The sequence below is a fragment of the Hyperolius riggenbachi genome, chromosome 2 (genome assembly GCF_040937935.1).
Source record: "Hyperolius riggenbachi isolate aHypRig1 chromosome 2, aHypRig1.pri, whole genome shotgun sequence".
NCBI lineage: Eukaryota > Metazoa > Chordata > Amphibia > Anura > Hyperoliidae > Hyperolius > Hyperolius riggenbachi.
The window spans coordinates 329614422-329637904 of record NC_090647.1 but is presented as its reverse complement, the minus strand read 5'-3'; the positions used below and the strand labels follow the sequence as shown (position 1 = coordinate 329637904).

At 43.1% G+C, this 23483-nt stretch overlaps 1 protein-coding gene across 2 annotated transcripts in view; it reads left to right on the top strand.

Moving 5' to 3' along the window:
• Positions 1-333: 333 nt before the first annotated feature.
• NECTIN3 (nectin cell adhesion molecule 3) overlaps positions 334-23483 on the top strand; it is a 156116-nt gene continuing 132966 nt past the window's right edge. The window contains exon 1 of one of the 2 annotated variants that reach the window (XM_068269332.1): positions 334-737. In XM_068269332.1, coding sequence (XP_068125433.1) covers positions 638-737 — 100 coding nt within the window. In that variant the 5' untranslated portion in view covers positions 334-637. The remainder of the gene's footprint in view (positions 738-23483) is intronic. The other variant, XM_068269331.1, reaches the window with a different exon arrangement.

Below are 23483 nucleotides of genomic sequence, written 5' to 3'. Positions count from 1 at the left end.
GAAATCACCTGAAAAAAAATCTAAACTGCAAAATCAGCATGGTAAGAGAAGCTACGTCCCTGTCACACCAGAAGGCAATCTTTTCTGGGAATTAATTTGCAGTTAAAAGAACTGAAGCATGTCAAATAGGATGCCAGCACTGCCCTTATACATTAGTAAATTCATTTAAATAAGGGCAATCAAGGTACTTGGGATAACTTTGAGGATATGGTGAGGGTTTATTACAGGGAAGGCTCTGATCCTGAAGTTTGCACCACCCAGTGGCTGGCAGGGAGGAGGAAAGAACATGTCTGTCTAAAGGGATTCTGGGGATGCTGCTCGCCTCCAGCACCAGGCATCTAGATCAGATTTGTATCGCTCAGTTAGAGGCAGTTGGCGAGGCGGGTCAGGGGGTCACACATTGTCTTTAGTGGGGTGCCCAGCAGCTCTCGGGTGACCTTTGCGATCTGTCTAGCCTGGCCCCTCCCAGTCGGCTCGGGTTGTGCAGCTCATCTCAGCCACCACCCCCCTCCATGCTCCGAGCATTGTGAGGCTGAAACTGGGAGCCGTGTTGTGTTGAATTACAGCAGCTGCGATCTGGGGTGAGAGCGGAGGGCAGAGAGTCCGGCCAGCCGGCGACGGTGATCCTCGCACAATCATGGCTCGGGGAAGAGTCTCTGCCCGTGAACTCCGAGGAAATGGTGCCTGGCTGCGATCTCCTTGTGCCCTTGCCTGGCTGCTGCTTTGCAGGCTGTACGGTGAGTTTAGTTTTGGGGAGGGGGCGGGGTTGGATATGGAGGGGATCACTAGTCCATAGTGACTAGCTTGGGGAACACTTATCTCTCACAACTTTTTCCTGCATAGTCATGCCATGCAAAGCTAGCGGTGCTTGGACCTAAACCCCACCCTATGTCAGGTCCCCGGGGACTCCCTCTGTCTTCCAGAGGAAAGGAGCAGGGCTGCCGTCCCTTGCAGGCAGCTATTCTGGAACCCCACTTGTCGCTGCTACGTGGTGAAACCGTTACTTCTCCTCCTCACTAGTTCCTCCTAGCACTGTGGACTAGGTTGTGCTCAGGGCTGTCGCTTGCTTATGTGTGCAGGAAGTGCATGTCTTATTAAAAAGCCCACTTTAACATTCCTTTGCAAACAGTCACTGTTCCAGACTGGAAGATGACTTCTGTGTACAAATGGAAGGGGGGTGACATTCTTTCATTGCTGTGGCAGCAGCAACGTACCGACCGACCCTTTTCATGTTGAATTGCAGTCAGCCTTTTAAACTTTTGTAGTTTGAAGAAGCTCTTGAGAAGAATCCCCTCCCATTTGCAGCCAATTGTCTGAGATGGGCATGGGCTGATTCTCTGTTCCTAGGCAGTTTTATATGGGCCTGCACGATTGCTGCTATTTCATTGCTAGGGACTAGTGAGTGTAGAGCGGGGACTGGCCACTATTATGTGTGACCTGGGAGACCATAGCTGTTGTGCTGATGTCACTGGGAGCAGGAGGAGGTGGCTGACTTGTGTGGAGTCACATTGGATCGTGATGTGTGACAATGGGGATTAACCTTCGCTTTGGTTACCACCTGTGCGAACAAATGCATTGTCAAAGCTTCCTGTTTTATTTTGGTCACATTTCTGAATAAATGTAGGAGACATAACTGTATGCCTGAAGCTTTTATATGGAAAAGGAAATAAATACTTCATTCTGTTAGCAGTATATCCAATTACAGGATGTGGATTTCCATCAGTAATGTCAGATATTCATAGGCACACCTCTTATGTATCTAACTTCTCTCATCTGTAATCACATTATTTTTGGACCCTGGTCTAAGATTCTTGTGTTTAAAGTGGTTATCTGTCACCCTGAAGCTCTTGTTTGCATTTATAAAGAGTTGTCCTCCAATATGCTGTTGTGTTTTTTATTTTATATGGTGTGTTTAGTCAGTAGTAGTGACATTTGCAGTTTTTATCACTCGCATCACCTTTTTTTCATTTTACCATGGCAGGAGTATTTTAGAAATCATTGGTTGCTATGGTTATTATGCCAATGCTGCCTTTACCTTACGTTACATTTTAGCTTACTTAGTATGTGTTATTATTTGCATCTGAAACTCTTGCTAAATTATTTTTACACGCTGTGACGGTGGAAGTGCTTTTAGTAATTGGTAAATGTAAATTAATCCAAAAATAACAGATCTTTGCAGTGTTGTTGTCATTTGCAAGTATTACACCGTCCATTCTGCATCCTGAATATAGCGTGCTTCCGATTTGTCCTTGGATATTTACTGTTTACAAGGCGATTGCTGAAAGTCTGCTTGTTCAGCGTGGGTGAATGGAGTGGGCTGTCGTTACTGTTGTTAGGAAAGCTCCAAACACCTTTTTTCTTATAAAAAGACAGTTGTAAACCCATTAAATAATCAAGAAAAATGCCAGTGAAGTTTTTAAAATTGTTTTATATGCATTTGTTTCATGCACAGTACTTATTTAGTAGAATTAATAATGGTTATGTGTTATAACAGCTCCTTTTTCGTTTATTGGTCACTGTGACATTTTGTGATAATAAAATGTTTCAGATATCAGTGGGTCTTTCACAGGACATTTCATAGCGAAATGCTGTGTTACGTGTTTCAGACATTTTGTTCCCCCCACATCTTGTAGCCGAATGGGCACACGTGTGCGTGAAAAAAGAAAAGCATGCTCACTTGTTAAAGTGCTGAAGAACAGTGTTGGGAAAAATGAGAGAATGCACAGCCTTTTCTATGTGCTTTTCATTTACCAGCACAAAAAAGTTAGCTGACATTTTGTATTATTTGAAATGCTGCAACTTGGAGGGAAAAAGTGTTGCTGTATAAAAAAAGAAAAGAAAAACCAGCTACCATAGATTGGAGACTAGAGCATTTGTATGTTGCTTCAAGCACAATTGTTAAAGGTATCATCCTTATTTCTTGATGAACACTGGGTTTTCTACAGCTGTCCATAAGTCTATGGAGTGTGGGATGTGGCATCCAAACAGGGAGTTATTTTGACATGTTGGGACTTCCACACATACTGTAGAGAAGACTGTGGGAAGCATGCTTGGATATTTTATCTGACAGAGAGCGAACATGAGTGAGTAGAGTTATGTCTCAGCTTGAAATTTGGCAGGCACCAAAGATGCCAATGGTTCACTTGGATTATTAGATAACACAGATGAGAGAGACATGCTTGGTCCGTAAGTTATATGAAGACATGCCGGGTACATACTGGTACTTGCAGTTCTTCTGTGATTATGAAAGTGGCTGTAGGACATGTTGGGGGTTCTAGTGGAGGTAGAACAGGTGAGGTCGAAGGTGGCTGTGAGAAATGTTAGGAGTTCTAGTGGAGGCAGAACAGGTAAGGTTGCTGAGAAAGTGGCTGATGGACAAGTTGGAAGTTCTAGTGAAGGTAGAACAGGTTAGGTCTATGAAGCTGAATATCACATATCTGCTGGCCAACCTCTGCAGTGTGATTCTAGACCTTCATCACAATTCATTATTTTGCAGTTGGTGGTTGGGGGCACTCTCTGAGCAACTGAAACACTCTTTGACAACCCCTTTTTTGCTCCTGTTTGAATGGGTCTTATGTTTAGATGAAGAGATGGATCAGTGGCATGTGCTGGACACTTATAGCTGTGAAACACAAATATCATTCATTGCTTTCTGGCAATTTATGTTTTACCAATCGACTTGAATGTAAGGTTTATGCAGTGACCAAAGGTGCGCACACACCATTCGTGTATGCCCTCAGGATTGAGCTGGATCCTGCAGGCACACTGCAAGAAACAAGTGCTGTAGAGACATGTTGCTTTGATATACCAGAGTGACGCCTTCTGTTGCTATTGCAGGGGAGGAGGAATGTTGGTGCTGTGCATGATGGAGTGGGGTACAGTAGGCAGAGTATGGAGGAGAGCAATATGCTTGGGGGTCGCTGTCCTGTAGCCATTTGGTGTACTGGATCTTTAAACTAACTCGGGTAACGCCTGTAATTGGCTAGATTCTTGGCCAAGATGACTTCGAATGGCTGCCTCAGCAGAGTTTAGTCTAGTTTGAGTATGTAACTTCGCGGAAACTGAAGAGAAACTAGCCATCTTCATTGCTTTTTAGAAGAGACTAAAGGCCCATACAGACGTCGGATTTTTCCGAACGACGGATCGTTTGAACGTCCCGTCGTTCAGTTGTCCGCCGGGCGGATCGCTCAAACTCAGTCTTATCACGCGAACGACAGTCTGTACACACGCCCGATTTGGCGTGCGGACGACTAAACGGCGGGATGTTCAAACGACCCGTCCGGAAAAATCCGACGTCTGTATGGGCCTTTACAGGCAAAAGGAAAGAATTAAAGTAGGTGTAATTGGTATATAAACAGAAGATTAATGGACAGTTAGCCTATGCGCGCACGTGATTTTGATTGCCCAAAATGCTTGTTCTGGATTGCAATGGGTGAAATCTAGTGTGAGTACAGATGTCTCCTGACGTTGGCGAATCCATTATCTGCTGAGTTAGATGCTGATCACCTGACCACGCAGGAACATCACCTGCTCATCCCCATCTTTCCCCCTCCGTAGAACAAAGGAAACACAGATGTCAGACATTGCAGTTGTACTTGATATCTTGTTCCTCATTTTAGTCATATTCTGAGATATGCCTGCGGTATAGTGCAGCTAATAAGTATGATGTTGAAAAGGCTGGGACAGCTTCATCTTTAATTAAGAATATAGCGAAAGTAAATATTTTGCCAAGCTACTAATTAGGACCTTTATTCACTTCTGAAAATGAAAGAAAATGAAAAATGTGTACCAGCATACTTGCATTTTTATGATTTACAGGAATTGCTGGCATGAAATAAATCAGGGGCTGGGCATTAAACGCTGAGAGGGAAGCCATGCCAGGCTGGTCTACCTTGAAATCAGAAGAATCCTTTCTGTTACCTTGAAATATTGCAGCAGAGTATGCCTGATTCGTCTCTGGTCTCTGTCACATGGATGGTTGAACTGTGCAGTTACAGTACCATTTGCTGATCAACCAGGAATCTGCTGGGAATACACCACCATTTGCTTGATGTATAATGCATCTAAATGGCAGCATTTGTGGCAACAAATCTGCCAGTGGCTGACATGTGGTTCAAGAACTATATGGTGGAGATCGGCTGCATGTAACCTGCAGGGGGGCTGCTGCACATGCATGGGTCACCAACAGTTCTTAACGCTTGCCTCTGCCCACAACCCAGCATTTCCATGGGAGAGAACTCATTGCTGTTGATTTTACATATGAATATATGCCCTAAAACATTTGTACTACCCTGACACCCTAACTGTTACTCTAAAGTCTAAACTGTTAATTTAGTGTCACATGGCAGTTTTCTCCCCAGAAAGTTTTTTTTCTAGCCAGGTGGCATAAAAAAGTAACCGGGTGGGGGAGAATGCAGGGTCAGCATTTCCCTGCTTACAGCATAAGAGGCAGATGGGGAGGTGAGCTGATGACAGCCGGGTGGTCGCTAAAATTAGCCGGGTGGAGCATCCAGCTAAAAGAGCCTGGGGAGAACACTGCATGGTGAGGTTAAAGCACAGTAGAAACTCACCGCTTTTTCAATATCCAGTAGATGGCTGCTTCCAGCTCAGGTGTACATGCAGGGGACAAGTGTCAAAACACCAGGTACCTGCAAGTAATCGGCAGATCCATTAGAGCAAATAATATGTGGTGGACACACTGCCATTAACTGCTCATGTAAAAGAACCCTCACAATGGCAGGGTCTATCACTGTGGGGTTGCTTGTTAGGCCTGGGGCACACCAAAACCCGCTAGCAGATCCGCAAAATGCTAGCAGATTTTGAACCGCTTTTTTTTATTTTTATGAGACGTTTTGCGGATTGCTGCTGCGGATTTCATTGTATCATATTTCATATATTGTTACAGTAAAGCTTTTACTGAACAGCTTCTGTAACAAAAACGCCTGCAAAACCTCTCTGAACTGCCGTTTTTCAGAGCGGTTTGCGGTTTTCCTATACATTGGAGGCAGAAACGCCTCCGCAATCCAAAAAATGCCTCACCCTGGGAGAATGCGTTTCAGCAAAACGTCTCCCGCTCTGGTGTGAACAACCCCATTGAGATACATTAACCAAGCGTATCCGCAGCCAAAAAAACGCCAAAAAACCCGCTCGATGTGCACCAGCCCTGAGTGCTGTATTTTACACAGTAAAGGGTGGGAAGTTGTTTTAGGTGCAGTTTATTAATTGGAGAGCACAGACCTTTTTGATTGAAAAATCGGCCCACTTGCGATTGCAAAATCACCCTCACAATGCTGAGTGATTTTTAACTCGTGCTGTTACGCATCTCTAAGCTTAGTGAATAAAGCCCATTGATTGATATTTTAAGTGTTAATTCACTAAGCTTGCCTTATTAACATGTAGTGATATGTTTTCACAATAAGAGTGTTGTCTTATCAGGAATGCTGCAAGGGGGGATGGGGGAAAAATAGTTGAACTTACCTTGGGTTTGCCACCGGTTCACTTCCGCAGGCGCAGTGGTTTGCAACTTTAAAGGATACATCCTGTGCCCTTGTCGTGGTTCCTGCTCTCCTCCGTTGCAGATGCCGACCTCGCCAGGTACAGTCCTGATGACGTCAGCGCGACAACGTGTCCCGCACGATGGAGCGCAGAAGAAGCCGACCCGGAAGCTGACCTGGCGAGGTCGGCATCTGCAGTGGAGGAGACCAGGAGCCACCGAAGCTGTGGTGAGGGCACAGGACGGCTGCCAGGGGCTGCAGGAAGCCCCAGGTAAGTGGATTTTTGTTTTTTAATTTGCTTGAACGTATCCGTTATAGTCGCAAATTCCGGAAGTGAACCAGCGGCGGAAATTGGAGCATCTGTGAGTGGCTGCGTGGACACAAGACATCTGCGGAGGACCATTAGAAGCCCCAGGTCAGTTCAACTCCTTTTTTTTTTTTTTTTTCCCCAACCCCCCCCTTTACAGCATTCCTTTAACCTCCCTGGTGGTAAGCCCGAGCTATGCTCAGGCTAGCCGCTGGGAGCACAATGCAGAGTAGCGGGCATTTTTACTCCCCTCCTGGGGGATCCAGATATTGGTAGCTGTTCTCCTTCCTGTCCTCTGAGGCTCTGAATTACTCTGGTGAGATTCCCATCAGTGATCTCAGTACAGAGTTACAGCGCCACCCAGAGGGCAGAGGGAAAATTGCAGAGCGTGGTGAGTAAGTGCAGGGGCTGCTGCAGGTATTTTGGCAGCATGATTTTATCCAGGAATTTAGGGTCTGAAACGTGCTGAAAAGACCGTAAAATCTGGAAATAATCATACCGCCAGAGAGGTTACGTTATTACCTCTGTAGTTATTCTCAATGCAGTAGATAGGGAGGGGAGGAGTTATTTTAGGAATGAAACCTTAACTTAAGAAATCTCTCCTTAACTTATGGAGAGAATCCTTATTTTAAGGTTTGTCTGAGGTAAATTGTTTAGTGAATACTAAATGCTTCATCACCATAGTGATAACAGTAAAAACAGCACAGAATGGTTATTAAAGACAGGAGATGAGCTTAGTGAATTGTGGCCAATATTCAATTTATGTGGTGATGTCCAGTGAAAGAGGCCAGTCCAAGCCATTGGGGGGGGCAGCGCTATCACTAATTGGGTAGCACTGTCAACTTGCAGTGCTAGGGTCATGTGTTATGCTGGGTACACACGATGAGATTTTCTGGCCGATTTACTGTCAGATCGATTATTTCTAACATGTCCAATTTCCTTTCCGGTCGATTTCCGAGCATTTTCTGATCGGTTTCCATTAACTTTTTTATAGGAAATTGATCGGAAAATGCTCGGAAATTGATCGGAAAGCAAATCGGACATGTTGGAAATAATCGATCTGACAGTAAATCGGCCAGAAAATCTCAGTGTGTACCCAACATTAGAATCTTAGCCAGGACACAATCAGGAGTTGGTATGTTCTGCCTGTGTTTGTGTCGGGTTCCTGTCTACGTATTGCTGTTTCCTCACACAAAAACACTGGTTTATTAGTGTATCTCATCATGTCAGTTCAGGTATGCTTTCAGGATTGTCATATTTATGTATGCCTGTATATTCAGTGTGCTTTGAGTAATGTCTGTTGTGTAAGGCTTGGTATCTCACTGTGTTATGTGTATGAGATGTTTGTCAGTAGTGTACATACACACCTTTCTGCAATCGTCTCAACCTAGTTAATCATAAATATTGTGCTTTGTTAGCAGTGATAAAAGCAGTTCAGAAAAATGTAAAGACTAAGCAGTATATAAGTGCAGTGGTAAAAGGTGCATGCTTGTCTATCAATATGAAGTGTAATGCTTTGGGAAATCTTATATAGGATTGACCGTGATATGTGGAATAAAATGCACAAGTAAAAATGTGTGCTTTCATAATTGACAAGTGTGAATGTTGTTATTATTTTCTTTATATAGAGCCAACATGTTATGCAGCACTGTACAATACATAGGATTACAGACAATCATAACAGGGGTAACAATACAGGTAATAGGCAATAAGATACACAACCCAACACAATACAGGTAGTAATACAATGGCAGATCATACACTGGAGTGGTAGTGCTGATAATACAAGTTCACATATTCTGGGTAGAGTGTACAATCAAGTATGATACACAAGGCGAGAGGGCCCTACTAAAGGCTTACAATCTAGAGGGGGTGGGGAGGGGGGGGGGTGTTAATTTCCAAACAGGACTTTGAGGGAATACTGATTTGAACTGCTTTACAACATTCAATAATCCATTATTATTACTATTAATATTGTTGCTAAGAAATTGATGATCCAGTTTTTTTTTTTAATGTAATTTGAATTGCAAGCCTTTGTGGATAAGCCGTAACAGAGTTGAGCAGGAAGAGCAAGATAACTAGTGAGTACAGTCTACACTTTATGTAGGGGCTTTGCCTAGGCTATATTGCTCAACTGCAGAAGAAACAAAGGCACAGCATTGCTAACTTTCAGTGCCTAGTTAACAAAGGAGCCCTTTTTTTTTTTTTTTTTTTTTTAAGTAGGGTTTATTTAACCCTGTATTGGATCTTAGCATGTGTTTGTGTGGGTCATGTCTAGTGCTTCTGTATACCAGTATATATAGCCTATATAATAGGCAAGTGTCTCTGCATCCCATGTCCGTGTGTGTGTCTGTTTTTTTTTTTTTTTTTCTCGTTGTGCGTATGTGCAGGGACGCAGAGACACTGCCCTGGGGGAGTGACGCGTGGCTCTTGAGAGTAGGGAAGTACGGGCCCAGAAGGGGGACGGGCGTGTGTGCGCGCTAATGAGGGGTACCCACAGTTATATTGCCTAGGGCCTGATCCATGTTCATATTTTACATGAAGAATGTGTAATGGAGGAAGAATCCCCCTCATTCCCCTGCAGAGTACCTGCACATCACTCTTACATGTACCCATAGTCATATTGCCTACTCTACAAGTACTCTTACCAAGGACTCGTTTTAGTCTATGAATAAAAGTATTAGAGGCAGAAGATCAGCAGGCTAGCCAGGTAACTGGTATTATGCAGGAGAACAGAGGCGCCAAAAGGATAAAAGGAAGCTAAATGAGCTTAAAAACCAAATTCTTGGTAAATAGAGGAGGTAGTGGTGGACTTACCTCCTCCAAGTAGACACACAACGACTGTAGTAAAGACAGTCAATATATTTTATTTATGAACTCCAAATATGCAATGCGTTTCGCAGGTTTGATCCTGCTTCATCAGGCAATAACAACGGAGCAATAGCATATTTGGTCAGTAGAAGAGCCAGGCACCTCTGTGAACTGGTAACTGGTATTGTTTAAAAGGGAATAAATATGGCATCCTCCATATCCCTCTCACTTCAGTTGTATTTTTTAAAATTCCTAAGCGTTGGCAGTTATGAGATGCATTTCACGTTACATACTTTTAATCAACAAAATTGTAATATGCAAATTAGAGATGTCGGAGTCGGTGGAATTCTAATCTGAGAAGTCGGGAGTTGGTGGATTTTTGTACCGACTCCACAGCCCTGGTTAAATACAGAGTACTATACTTATACTTGATTTTCCAAATGCTTTAATCTTTGTGAATTACAATTTCTTGACATCCCTTGTGGCTTTTACTGCACAAGTTGGTAATTTACCTCACTAGTCGGTAATTGCAGAATGTGGTAATGCTTAGCGAATCGTCACCCATATATTTAATGTGTGGTTTATTTAATGGATTTGTAATATTAACATTTTTACCATTCCTGTTAAAAGTTCTCCTAGAAACACAATTCAAAAAGTGCCAGGACAGTAGCATGTTTAGCATTGTTTTGTCTCTTCTCTCTTGTCTTCGAACATCACTAAATATTTGGACGCTGAAAGTATGATCTACTGTAGTACTTCTGTAGCTTCTGTAGTCTCCTTTGTCGTATTTCTCAAGTCACTATTAAGGTTGCCACACACCTTACAATTTTTAAAATATCTTTCCAATTCCAGAATTGCAATTAATTTTTCTGATTGTAACATTTCAAAAATCTGACCAATGTACCACACACTGGGTCGATTTTCACCGAATTATGAAAAAAAAATGATTGAAAACGCTGAGAAAATTGCTTGGTAGTGTATATATAAGGAAGTTGACAATCTACCACACACCATTCAATTTTCATAAAAAATGATCAGAAAAATCCAGCACTCCCGATTACACTTTTATTGAATAAAAACGGGAAATCCGATCGGATTTCTGTCTCGAATAATAAAAAAAAGTTTTCGGTTTCTTGGGGAATCCTATCGCTTTAATCGAATTTCCGTAAAATCGGATCATTTTATTTTATCGTGCGTGGCCACCTTTAACCAGATGTTTTTAGTGGTAGGTAGATCTGAACTGTAGGCTGGACAGTTTAGCAATGGGACTTTTTTCTTTTTTGCTGCAGAGCTACCGTAATCCTAATTATTTTTTAAACCTAATTGTTTACAGTGAAAGAGAAACAAATAGATATGGAAGCTCCAATAGGCAAACATATGAACTTTTTTTTATTAACCTTTCCCTACAGTGACAAGCCAATGAGAATTGCTTGTCTACCAATAACAATACTTTAATAGCTTTATGTGCGTTTAATAGTTTTGGATAACAAGAACTGGTGGTAAGGAAGTCTGAGTAGGGAATCTGTCATTACATGATAGGACCAAAAACTGGGGGCACGGCTGGATGGCAAAGAATTTGAAATGCATTTTCAGGCATGATTTTTAACTTTTTTTTTTTTTTTTTAATATATTGAACCTCTAGAATATAGTACATCATGGGCAACTCCATTATTATTTTTTGAAAATTAACAATTTACAAAATGGCTAGTTCTTGCCTATTTAACCACTTGAGGACCACAGTCTTTTTCGCCCCTTAAAGAGAGTCTGAAGCGAGAATAAATCTCGCTTCAGACCTCATAAATAGCAGGGGCATGTGTGCCCCTGCTAAACCGCCGATATCCCGTGGCTTAACGGGGGTCCCTGATCTCCCAAATCCCCTCGGTGCAGCGGGGGAGCGCTTCCTGGTTGGGGCAGGGCTAACGGCCGCAGCCCTGCCCCACACGCGTCTGTCAGCGCGTATCTCCGCCTCTCCCCCGCCCCTCTCAGTCTTCCTTCACTGAGAGGGGCGGGGAAGAGGCGGCGATGCGCCGCTGATAGACGCGACTGGAGGCAGGACTGCGGCGGTTAGCCCTGCCTCCAGGAGCGACCAAGTCTGCGACCAAGTGTTGCAGTGGGGGGTTGGGGGGTGAAGGGACCCCCGTTTAGCGGCGGTTTAGCAAACTTTGAGCTCTGAAGCGAGATTTATTTTCGCTTCAGAGTCTCTTTAAAGAGAACCCGAGGTGTGTTTAAAGAATATTATCTGCATACAGAGGCTGGATCTGCCTATACAGACCAGCCTCTGTTGCTATCCCAAACCCCCCTAAGGTCCCCCTGCACTCTGCAATCCCTCATAAATCACAGCCACGCTGCTGACAAAAAGCTTGTCAGAGCTGGCTGTGTTTATCTCTATAGTGTCAGTCTGCTGCTCTCCCCGCCTCCTGCAGAACTCCAGTCCCCGCCTGCATCCCTTCCCTCCCTGCTGATTGGAGGGAAGGGACGGGGGCAGGGACCGGAGCTATGCAGGAGGCGGGGGAGCAGCTGAGACTGACACTACAGATGTAAACACAGCCTTACAGCATGGCTGTGATTTATGCGGGATTGCAGAGTGCAGGGGAACCTTAGTGGGGTTTGGGATTGCAACAGAGGCTGGGCTGTATAGGCAGATCCAGCCTCTGTATGCAGATAACATTCTTTAAACACACCTCGGGTTCTCTTTAAGGACCAGAGCCTTTTTCTCCATTCAGACCACTGCAGCTTTCACAGTTTATTGCTCGGTCATACAACCTACCACCTAGATGAATTTTACCTCCTTTTCTTGTCACGAATACAGCTTTCTTTTGGTGCTATTTGATTGCTGCTGTGAGTTTTACTTTTTATTATATTTATCAAAAAAGACATGAATTTTGTTAAAAAAATGATTTTTTTTTTACTTTCGGTGCTGACATTTTTTAAATAAAGTAAAACTTCTGTATACATTTTTGTCCAAATTTATTGTGCTACATGTCTTTGATTTAAAAAAAAACACCATTCAGTGTATATTTATTGGTTTGGGTAAAAGTTATAGCGTTTACAAACTATGGTGCCAAAAGTGAATTTTACCATTTTGCAGCATCTCTGACTTTTCTGAGCACCTGTCATGTTTCATGAGGTGCTAAAATTCCAGGATAGTATAAATACCCCCCAAATGACCCCATTTTGGAAAGAAGACATCCCAAAGTATTCACTGAGAGACATGGTGAGTTCATGGAAGATTTTATTTTTTGTCACAAGTTAGGGGAAAATGACACTTTGTGACAAAATTAAAAGTTTCCATTTCTTCTAACTTGCAACAAAAAAAATGAAATCTGCCACGGACTCACTATGCTCCTCTCTGAATACCTTGAAGTGTCTACTTTCCAAAATAGGGTCATTTGTGGGGTGTGTTTACTGTCCTGACATTTTGGGGGGTGCCTAATTGTAAGCAAAGCCTAAGGCTACTTGCACACCAAGACGTTGCGTTAGGTGCTACGTTAAGGTCGCAATAACGTGCACCTAACACAATGTATGGTGCTGCAAGTGAGGACGGTAGAGTGAGCCGCGTTAGGCGGCTCGATTCCTATAAGGTCTCCCAGAGTGGCGCTGATTGGCCAGCGGGACCACGTGATGCGGAGCGAGACACTGCGCATCACGTGGTCCCGCCGGCCAATCAGCGCCCGCCAGTGCAGTGCATATTAAGTAGCCATGTGCGCGGCTACTGTAGCTGGCTCTCCCCGCCTCCTCTCCGCCCCCCACTGCGCATGTGCAAACAGTCTAACGCGGCTATAGCCGCTCTAACGCCGTAGCATGCTGCACTTTCTGGAGAACGTGCAGCGTTACATGTAACGCAACGTGGGCTGTGTGGACAGCCCACTTGTGTTACATTGCTGTGCGTTGGGGGAGCGTTACAGGCGCACTAACGTGCGCCTGTAACGTCTTGGTGTGTAAGCAGCCTAAAGGTGCTCATTGGACTTTGGGCCCCTTAGCGCAGTTAGGCTGCAAAAAAGTGCCACACATGTGGTATTGCCAAACTCAGGAGAAGTAGTATAATGTGTTTTGGGGTGTATTTTTACACATACCCATGCTGGATGGGAGAAATATCTTTGTAAATGACAATTTTTTTTTGATATATTGTGTAAAAAAATTCAATAAATAAATATATATATATATATATATTTTATTTATTTTTATTTTTTTACACAATATATCAAAAAAAATTGTCACTTACAGAGATATACTACTTCTCCTGAGTACGGCGATACCACATGTGTGGCACTTTTTTGCACCCTAACTGCGCTAAGGGGCCCAAAGTCCAATGAGTACCTTTAGGATTTCACAGGTCATTTTGAGACATTTGGGTTCAAGACTACGCCTCACGGTTTAGGGCCCCTAAAATACCAGGGCAGTATAGGAACCCCACAAATGACCCCATTTTAGAAAGAAGACACCCAAAGGTATTCCGTTAGGAGTATGGTGAGTTCATAGAAGATTTTATTTTTTGTCACAAGTTAGCGGAAATTGATTTGCATTGTTTTTTTTCCGCAAAGTGTCATTTTCCGCTAACTTGTGACAAAAAATAAAATCTTCTATGAACTCACCATACTCCTAACGGAATAGCTTTGGGTGTCTTCTTTCTAAAATGGGGTCATTTGTGGGGTTTCTAAACTGCTCTGGTATTTTAGGGGCCCTAAACCGTGAGGAGTAGTCTTGAACCCAAATGTCTCAAAATGACCTGTGAAATCCTAAAGGTACTCATTGGACTTTGGGCCCCTTAACGCAGTTAAGCTGCAAAAAAGTGCCACACATGTGGTACTGCCGTGCTCAGAAGAAGTAGTATAATGTGTTTTGTGGTGTATTTTTACATATATCCATGCTGGGTGGGAGAAATATCTTTGTAAATGACAAATTTTAGATTTTTTTTCTTTTTTACACACAATTGTCCATTTACAGAGAGATTTCTCCCACCCAGCATGGGTATGTGTAAAAATACACCCCAAAACACATTATACTACTTCTCCTGAGTACAACGATACCACGTGTGACACTTTTTTGCAGCCTAGGTGCGCTAAGGGGCCCAATGTCCTATTCACAGGTCATTTTAAGGCATTTGTTTTCTAGACTACTCCTCACGGTTTAGGGCCCCTAAATGCCAGGGCAGTATAGGAAACCCACAAGTGACCCCATTTTAGAAAGCAGACACCCCAAGGTATTCCGTTAGGTGTATGGTGAGTTCATAGAAGATTTTTTTTTGTCACAAGTTAGTGAAAAATGACACTTTGTGAAAAAAACAATAAAAATCAATTTCCGCTAACTTATGACAAAAAAGTGAAATATTCTATGAACTCGTCATACACCTAACAGAATACCTTGGGGTGTCTTTTTTTTCTAAAATGGGGTCACTTGTGGGGTTCCTATACTGCCCTGGCATTTTTACGGGCCCAAAACCGTAAGTAGTCTGGAAACCAAATGTGTCAAAATGACTGTTCAGGGGTATAAGCATCTGCAAATTCTGATGACAGGTGGTCTATGAGGGGGCGAATTTTGTGGAACCGGTCATAAGCAGGGTGGCCTCTTAGATGACAGGTTGTATTGGGCCTGATCTGATGGATAGGAGTGCTGGGGGGGGGGGGGGGGTGACAGGAGGTGATTGATGGGTGTCTCAGGGGGTGGTTAGAGGGGAAAATAGATGCAATCAATGCACTGGGGAGGTGATCGGAAGGGGGGCTGAGGGTTTGGCCGAGTGATCAGGAGCCCACACGGGGCAAATTGGGGACTGATCTGATGGGTAGGTGTGCTAGGGGGTGACAGGAGGTGATTGATGGGTGTCTCAAGGTGTGATTAGAGGAGGGAATAGATGCAAGCAATGCACTGGCGAGGTGATCAGGGCTGGGGTCTGAGGGCGTTCTGAGGGTGTGGGCGGGTGATTGGGTGCCCTAGGGGCAGATGGGGGTCTAATCTGATAGGTAGTGGTGACAGGGGGTGATTGATGGGTGATTAGATGGCAGAACAGATGTAAACAATGCACTTTGGAGGTGATCTGAGGGTAGGTCTGGGGCAATCTGATGGTGTGGGAGGGTGATCAGATGCCCGTAAGAGGCAGGTTAGGGTCTGATCTGATAAGTGGCAGTGACAAGTGGTGATTGACGGGTGAATGACGAGTAAATGACAGGTGATTACAGGGGAGAATAGATGTATACAATACACAGGGGGGGGGGGGGAGGTCTGGGGGGGTCTGAGGTTGTTTTGAGGGTGTGGGTGGGTGATTGGGTGCCCTAGGGGCAGATAGGGGTCTGATCTGATGGGTAGCAGTGACAGGGGGTGATTGATGGGTAATTAGTGGGTGTTTAGAGGAGAGAACAGATGTAAACAATGCACTTTGGAGGTGATCTGACGTCGGGTCTGCGGGCGATCTGATGGTGTGGGTGGGTGATCAGATTGCCCGCAAGGGGCTGGTTAGGGGCTGATTGATGGGTGGCAGTGACCGGGGGTGATTGATGGGTGATTGACAGGTGATCAGTGGGTTATTACAGGGAAGAACAGATGTAAATAATGCACTGGCGAATTGATAAGGGGGGAGTCTGAGGGCAATCTGAGCATGTGGGCGGGTGATTGGGTTCCCGCAAGGGGCAGATTATGGTCTAATTTGATGGGTAACAGTGACAGGTGGTGATAGGGTGTGATTGATGGGTGATTGACAGGTGATCAGTGGGTTATTACAGGGGGGATAAAGGCATACAGTACACAGGGGGGGGGGGGTCTGGGTGGGAGTCTGGGGAGAATCTGAGGGGTGGGGGTGATCAGGAGGGAGCAGGGGGCAGTTTAGGGCATAAAAAAAAAATGGCGTTGACAGATAGTGACAGGAAGTGATTTATGGGTGATTAGGGGGGTGATTGGGTGCAAACAGTGGTCTGGGGGGGTGGGCAGGGGGGGGTCTGAGGGGTGCTGTGGGCGATCAGAGGGAAGAGGGGGGAGATCAGTGTGCGTGGGTGCAGACTAGGGTGGCTGCAGCCTGCCCTGGTGGTCCCTCGGACACTGGGACCACCAGGGCAGGAGGCAGCCTGTATAATAGGCTTTGTATACATTACAAAGCCTATTATACACTATGTCAGTGGCGATCGGGCATCTAGTAACCCGCCGGCGCTTCCGAACGGCCGGCGGGTTACAGCGCGAGGGGGGCGGAGCATTCACCGGCAGCTGATCGCGTCACGAATGACGCGATCGCCGCATAACCACGCCCGCCACCGCCGATGGGCGTATTGCGGTCGTTTGGGCCCAGCCTTTGCCGCCGCCCATCGGCTGGGGGCGGTCGGCAAGTGGTTAATGGGGGGGGGGGGTGATATTTTAAGATAACCATAGGAAATAAAATGTCAGTATTCTCTATAGGACAACAGGCACTTTCTGTTGGGGCTTGTTCACACCTAGGGCGTTTTTTGTTTTTTTTCCTGAGCGCTGTCGATTTAAAAAAACGCCCTAAAATCACTTGTGCAATGAATCCTTATGGGATAGTTCATATCAGTGCGTTTCGTCTGCTTTCTGCTCAGCAAAGCGCTGCCTGTACCAGGAAAAACGCAAAATACTCACAAAATCGCTTGATGCAACGATTGTGTTTGCCCTTTTAAGAATAAATACATTTGTATTTATTCTTTTCCGGGTCAAAGAGTTCACTTCCTGACTTGCATCAGGAAGGGAAAAAAACAAATCGCTCTGCAAAAGCGATTTACAAAAAATCGTAGCGTGAAGTTAAGCGTCGGGAGGGAAAATCACTCACAAAATCGCAAAACCCTGGCCTCAGCTATTGCGATTTTAGATGTGAACGAAGCCTTAGACATGATGGGCCTTATTCAATTCACTTTTTACTTAAAGTACACCTGAACTGGGGTAAAATATTTTAATATAAAGACCATCGTGGGCTAGATTAGAACAAGTGTCCTGACACTGCTTATCATTTTTGCCTCGCCCCCTCCCCGTTCCCCCAGTCTCCAGTCTTTTTTTCATATTTGAAGGAATTCTTCAGTCAAATGTGAAAACCAGGAAGTGACGGTGCTTGTTTGGAACTGTGCAGTAACAAGTTCCTCACCACACAAACACAGGGAAAGTAGCACATGTTCTCAAGCGCTTTATATCACTGCGTAGGTGCAGCTCAAAACTAGCAACAGTGTACTTCATAATTGCTCTGCACCTTTCAGTGGAACTTTTGGGTGGTGCGAGAGCAGCGAGGGACAGAGAATGGGGGTACCCCGATGGCAATGAGCAGAGCCAGGACACTCCTAAATAGGAAATCTAGCCCAACATGGGCTGTATTTAATATGTTTAACCCCAGTTTATGGGTACTTTGTTTACTCCTAGGAGATAATTTTTCATCTTCTGTTAAAAATAACTTTTCAGCACTCTGCAAATTAAAAAGTACCAAAAAGTAGGAGAAAAAGTACTGTCAAAATTATTCATTTTTTTTTTTTTTTTTTTTAACCAGTTCGGCCTATCTGGACGAGCTTCCTCGTCCAGATAGGCACTGCTGCTGCCGCCGCCTCGTGCGCGCAATCGGGCGCGCCCCCGCGCGCGCTCCCGCTGCCCGCCGCTAACCCCCGATCAGTGAATGGGAATATAATTCCCATTCACCGATCTATCTTCCCCGCAGCAATACCGACGCTTTCTCTCCAGAGAGCGCGGTATTTCTGCCCCCAGGAAACATTTCCCCTGCTTTTAAGTTCCTAGTTGCGAAATCGTTCGTATCTAGGACTTTTTTCACTGTGGCCATCTTGTGGCCGAATAGTAAACTGCACCACAATTCATTTTTAATTAAAAAAAATATATATTTTACATTTAAAATTAACAGTTTCCCTCCCACACCAAAAATTACCCACATACACATTTTTTTATTAAAAATAAAAATAAAAAATACAATTAAAAAAAAACAAAAACAACATAAATAGTTACCCAAGGGTCTGAACTTTTTAAATATGCATGTCAAGAGAATATGTTATTATATTATTTAAAATTATAAGCTTATAAATAGTGATGGACGCAAATTGAAAAAATGCACCTTTATTTCTAAATAAAATATCGGCACCATAAATTGTGATAGGGACATCGTTTAAATGGTGTAATAAGCGGGACAGATGGGCAAATAAAATACATGAGTTTTAATTACGGTAGCGTATATTAATTTCAAACTATAATGGCCAAAAACTGAGAAATAATGAATTTTTTTCATTTCTTTCTTAATCTTCCTGTTAAAATAGATTTAGAAAAAAATAATTCTTAGCAAAATGTAGCACCCAAAGAAAGCCTAATTAGTGGCGGAAAAAAAAAGATATAGATCAATTAATTGTGTTAAGTAGCAATAAAGTTATAGGCAAATGAATGGGAGGTGAACGTTGCTCGGATGCATGAGATTTTCGAACTGCGGTGCTGAACCGGTTAAATTGCTTGCTTGGTGAGAAAATATCACCTAGGAGAAAACTTAGCAGACAAGTGAATTGAATGGAAGACTATATATCTAAATTATGATTTATTTATTTTTTAAATTACCCTTTGCATTTGGAATATACTTTTTAATAGCTTCCTCTGGCCTCTGTCAGGCAGGAAATGTAGTAAAACGTGTGCATTCTGTATTTTATGGCCTGACCTTCCCCTCACCATGTAATGTATGAGTAGACCCAAAACAGGACAAGAAAAAGCTCAGATTACATAATGTATTATGATCTTTCAGAGCTGCTGTGTGTGTAAACTGTGCTATCAATCACCATGATATAGTATTATAAGAGGGCAAAGGCACACATTTTCCTGTGTGTCAGGTACTGGCCAGCAAGTTGGTTTCCACTCATCATACTGTACAGGTAAAACAAATAAAGCCTCATTTTTTTTTAATAGGATTGCTTTATTGCATTGCTGTATAAGTTTAAAACTATTTTTAAAATAGCAATGTATATTTATTTTCAATTATAAGTACAGTATGTGAAAACTTAAGAGTCAAATAACTTGTGTTGGAAGCAAAAAAGCATATTTCGCTACTGCAGTATTAAAGAAGCCTGCAGCTTTACAGAGGCCAAGGCCTTGGTTTAGTATCATTTTCCAGGCTCATTGGGGAACATGAGTGATACTGGAAACCTGGACTGGAATTATTAAACTGCCTGTTGTTAGGTAGCAAAGATCTTCAGCCCTTGTTAGTGCATTATTTTACATAAGTCCTGAATGCAGCTGTTTACACAACTGCAGTCACACAACTTCTAATTCATTAATTTTTCAGCAACCCAGATGGCACTTTGGCTAAGTTGCTAGCATTCTCACCTTGCAGTGAGTCCCAGCATCCAATTCCATCCATGACACTGTCTGTGTGGAGTATGTATGTTCTCCTAATGCTTGCATGGATTTCCTTCAGGTGCTCTGGTTTTATTCCACATCTCAAAAACATGCTAGTAGGTTACTAGGCACCCCAAACTGCTTCTAGACTAAAGTAGGAACATTAGATCGTGAGCATCTCTAAGGGACACCAAGGTGGCCAATACAATTACACTGTAAATTTCAAACGCGATAAAATATATCTTCTGAAGGAACTCAAATGTGGTGGGTTTTTTTGGTTTGTTTTTTGAATTGTTACTTGCTCGTGATTGAGTATACAAGGTGGGTAGTTCAGTCACTGTGTTCAGTCAATTCTAGTTCAGTATGGTTAGCATCAATTTAAGTTTCTGTTGTGCAGAGTTGATTTGACAGTAAGCTCGACTGAGAAATCTAATCAATCGTGATAGCAAAGTACAATCAAGCTAATGTATGGTATTTGTACGATCAATTAAATATAAGTACTTGATCAAGCCATTGATTGAAAGAGTACCCGAGGCGGTGCGTGGGGGTTCTCTTGAAGTGTCAAAACTAAAGGAAAACAAATCTGTTCATAGCCAAAAAATTTATGGCCAGCTTTAGTGACATGAATTGTTTAATGTACTTTTTACAGCTGGGCGGAAAACTGGCAGCACTATATACGGTACATGTATAATGATAACCCCCTCTGTGATTCATTGTGGTTCAGTTAGGCTTCTTGCACACCAAGACGTTGCATTAGGTGGCACGTTAAGGTCGCATAACGTGCACCTAACACAACGTATGGTGCTGCAAGAGCCGACGGTAGAGTGAGCCGCGTTAGGCGGCTCGAGTCCTATAATGTCTCCCAGAGTGGCGCTGATTGGCCAGCGGGACCACGTGATGCGGAGCGAGACACTCCGCATCACGTGGTCCCGCCGGCCAATCAGCTGCCGCCAGTGCAGTGAATATTAAGTAGCCATGTGCGCGGCTACTGTAGCTGGCTCTCCCCGCCTCCTCTCCGCCCCCCACTGCGCATGTGCAAACAGTCTAACGCGGCTATAGCCGCTCCAACGCCGTAGCATGCTGCACTTTGCACCGAACGTGCAGCATTACATGTAACGCAACGTGGGCTGTGTGAACAGCCCACTTGTGTTACATTGCTGTGCGTTGGGGGAGCGTTACAGGCGCACCAACGTGCGCCTGTAACGTCTTGGTGTGTAAGCAGCCTTAAAGGTTGCAAACTATTGCCACCCAATGGCAGTTATTAATGTCTACCTTTAGCATTATGTGCATTTTTTTTTGTGCTGTAATAATAATAAACCAGTGCAATTAATCAGTTTGTCTGCAGTAGGGTTAAAGGAAATCCAAGGTGAGAGATAATTGGAGGCTGCCATATTGATTTCAATACCAGTTGAATGGCTGTCCTGTTGATCTTTCTGGCATCAGTAGTAACTGAATCACACACCTGAAACAAGCATGTGGCTGATCTAGTCAGACTTGAGCCAGAGGGCCTGATCTGCATGCTTGTTCTATGGCTAAAAGTGCTAGACACAGGATCAAGAGGACAGCCAGGCAACGTGCATTTTATTTGTAAGGGGAATCAATATGCCAGCCTCCATACCACTCTCACCTCAAGTTACCTTTTAAAGAGAATCTGTACTCTGAAATTCTTACAATAAAAAGCATACCATTCTATTCATTATGTGCTCCTGGTCCCCTCTGTGCTGTTTCTGCCATTCTCTGCTGCAAACCTGGCTTGTAATTGCCAGTTTTAGGCAGTGTTTACAAACAAACTAACCAGCTTCTAATAGGCTCAGCTAAGCAGAGTGTGTTAGTCACACAGAGCCTGCAGGGGGTGTGTACAGCTTCTAGCTAATCACAAGCAGCCCTGCACATTCCAGTCTGACTGCCTCAGCCTGACTGTGCCGACTATAGAGAGAAGATTAGATCATATAACAGAGATAACACAGCTACTGTGCAATTAGGAAAAGCTGCAGTAAGCCAGACCACATTAGAAAAGGCATAGGAACTTATAGCATAGAAGAAATAAAGATAAACAATTTGTTACAGAGTCTCTTTAAGATTGCAGTGTAATTCTTCCTGATCGTTACACCTCTTTTATAAGAATGTCTGCTAGCCATCTAACACCTTCAGGCTGCATTTAATGCAGCAGAATGGTGTTTAAAACACAGTTCAGTTACCTGGGCAAAAAAAAAAAAAACACTTCATGTCACATTGTAGTGTGGTTTTGTTTTTGTTTTTTTTGCTGGGTCGAGAAAAAAGCATTAAACCGAACCCAAACCAAACTTTTTTTTTTTTTTTTTTTTTTTTTTAATTCAAAATATTTAGTTGCACCACTCTGACACATACAAAGATAAATAAACACTCCTTCAAACCTATGAGCATTTCAGTGCATGCTTTTCACCTTTCTCTTTTCATAACTAGGGTTATACTGGGGGCAGCCATTAGCAATTCCTCCATTGCCAGACACCATCTACTCCACCAGTTTGCCGGATTTTTCCTGGCAATTTGGAAGGGAGGGGTTCCTCCAATAAATGTAAAATATTGTATATTTGTCATCATGCAGCTGAAAAAAGGCTGCTATTTATTATTATAATTTAGAAAATAGATTTTATTTCTGAAATCTTGTATTTTTAATTTGGGTCCACTTTAAGTATGAACTATCATTGATTAACATCAGTTCTCAGTTTTCCTGTGCAGAAAATGCGCACAAAAACAGTCAAGTGTGTCCTAACATTTCTGTGTGGCTGTGGCAAACACTTTTGACACCAGGATAGAGACAAAACACTCAGTAACTCATTACTCTGAATAGGAGCTGAATAAACACAATGAACAGCAGTCAAAACCTAGATTTTTATTTTTTTTCCCCATAATACCAACAAAAGAAAATGGGACTGTGGGAAAATCCTGTGTAAGATTAGTTCTATTGAGTTCAGTGTTTATCTTATTGGTTTATTATCTTTCTTGTCCACTTCAAAGATGTCCATTAAACATACAGTATTTTCTTTAGATGCTATCATTTGTTCAGATTTGCGGGATCGTAGGTTATCGGAATGTAATTATCAATCGTCTCCATAAACGGGTCGATTAGGGCTCTTTCTCTCTTCATATACGATTGTAGAATCCAACATTCCGATCGACAAAATTCTGTATTCCTATCAATCGTAGAATAATTTCATGATTTTCTCTACATACTGTGTGGTTTTCTGTACAATTTAATCATTAACATCTGATCGAATAATTGCATCTGAGGAAAATATTGTACTGTTAATGGGCACTTAAATAGCTGCAGTCAGATTTGCAAGGTAGATTATGCTGTCCAGTTCAGAGCACCTTAGCAACCCAATATCCTAATGCTAATGCAATTAAAGTAGACTTCTTCAGCAGATGTGTTGAGGTGTTAAGTCATAAAATGCATACTTTTTGTTTTGTGTTGTGGTTGTTTTAAACTTTATTATTTACTTTAAAATGTTGAGTACAAAGACTTTGTAGAGTCTTTCAACCATGTGGTAAAAAAAAGTTTTTTTACTCACTACTGCCTCAGTTTGCTGTAGATTTGT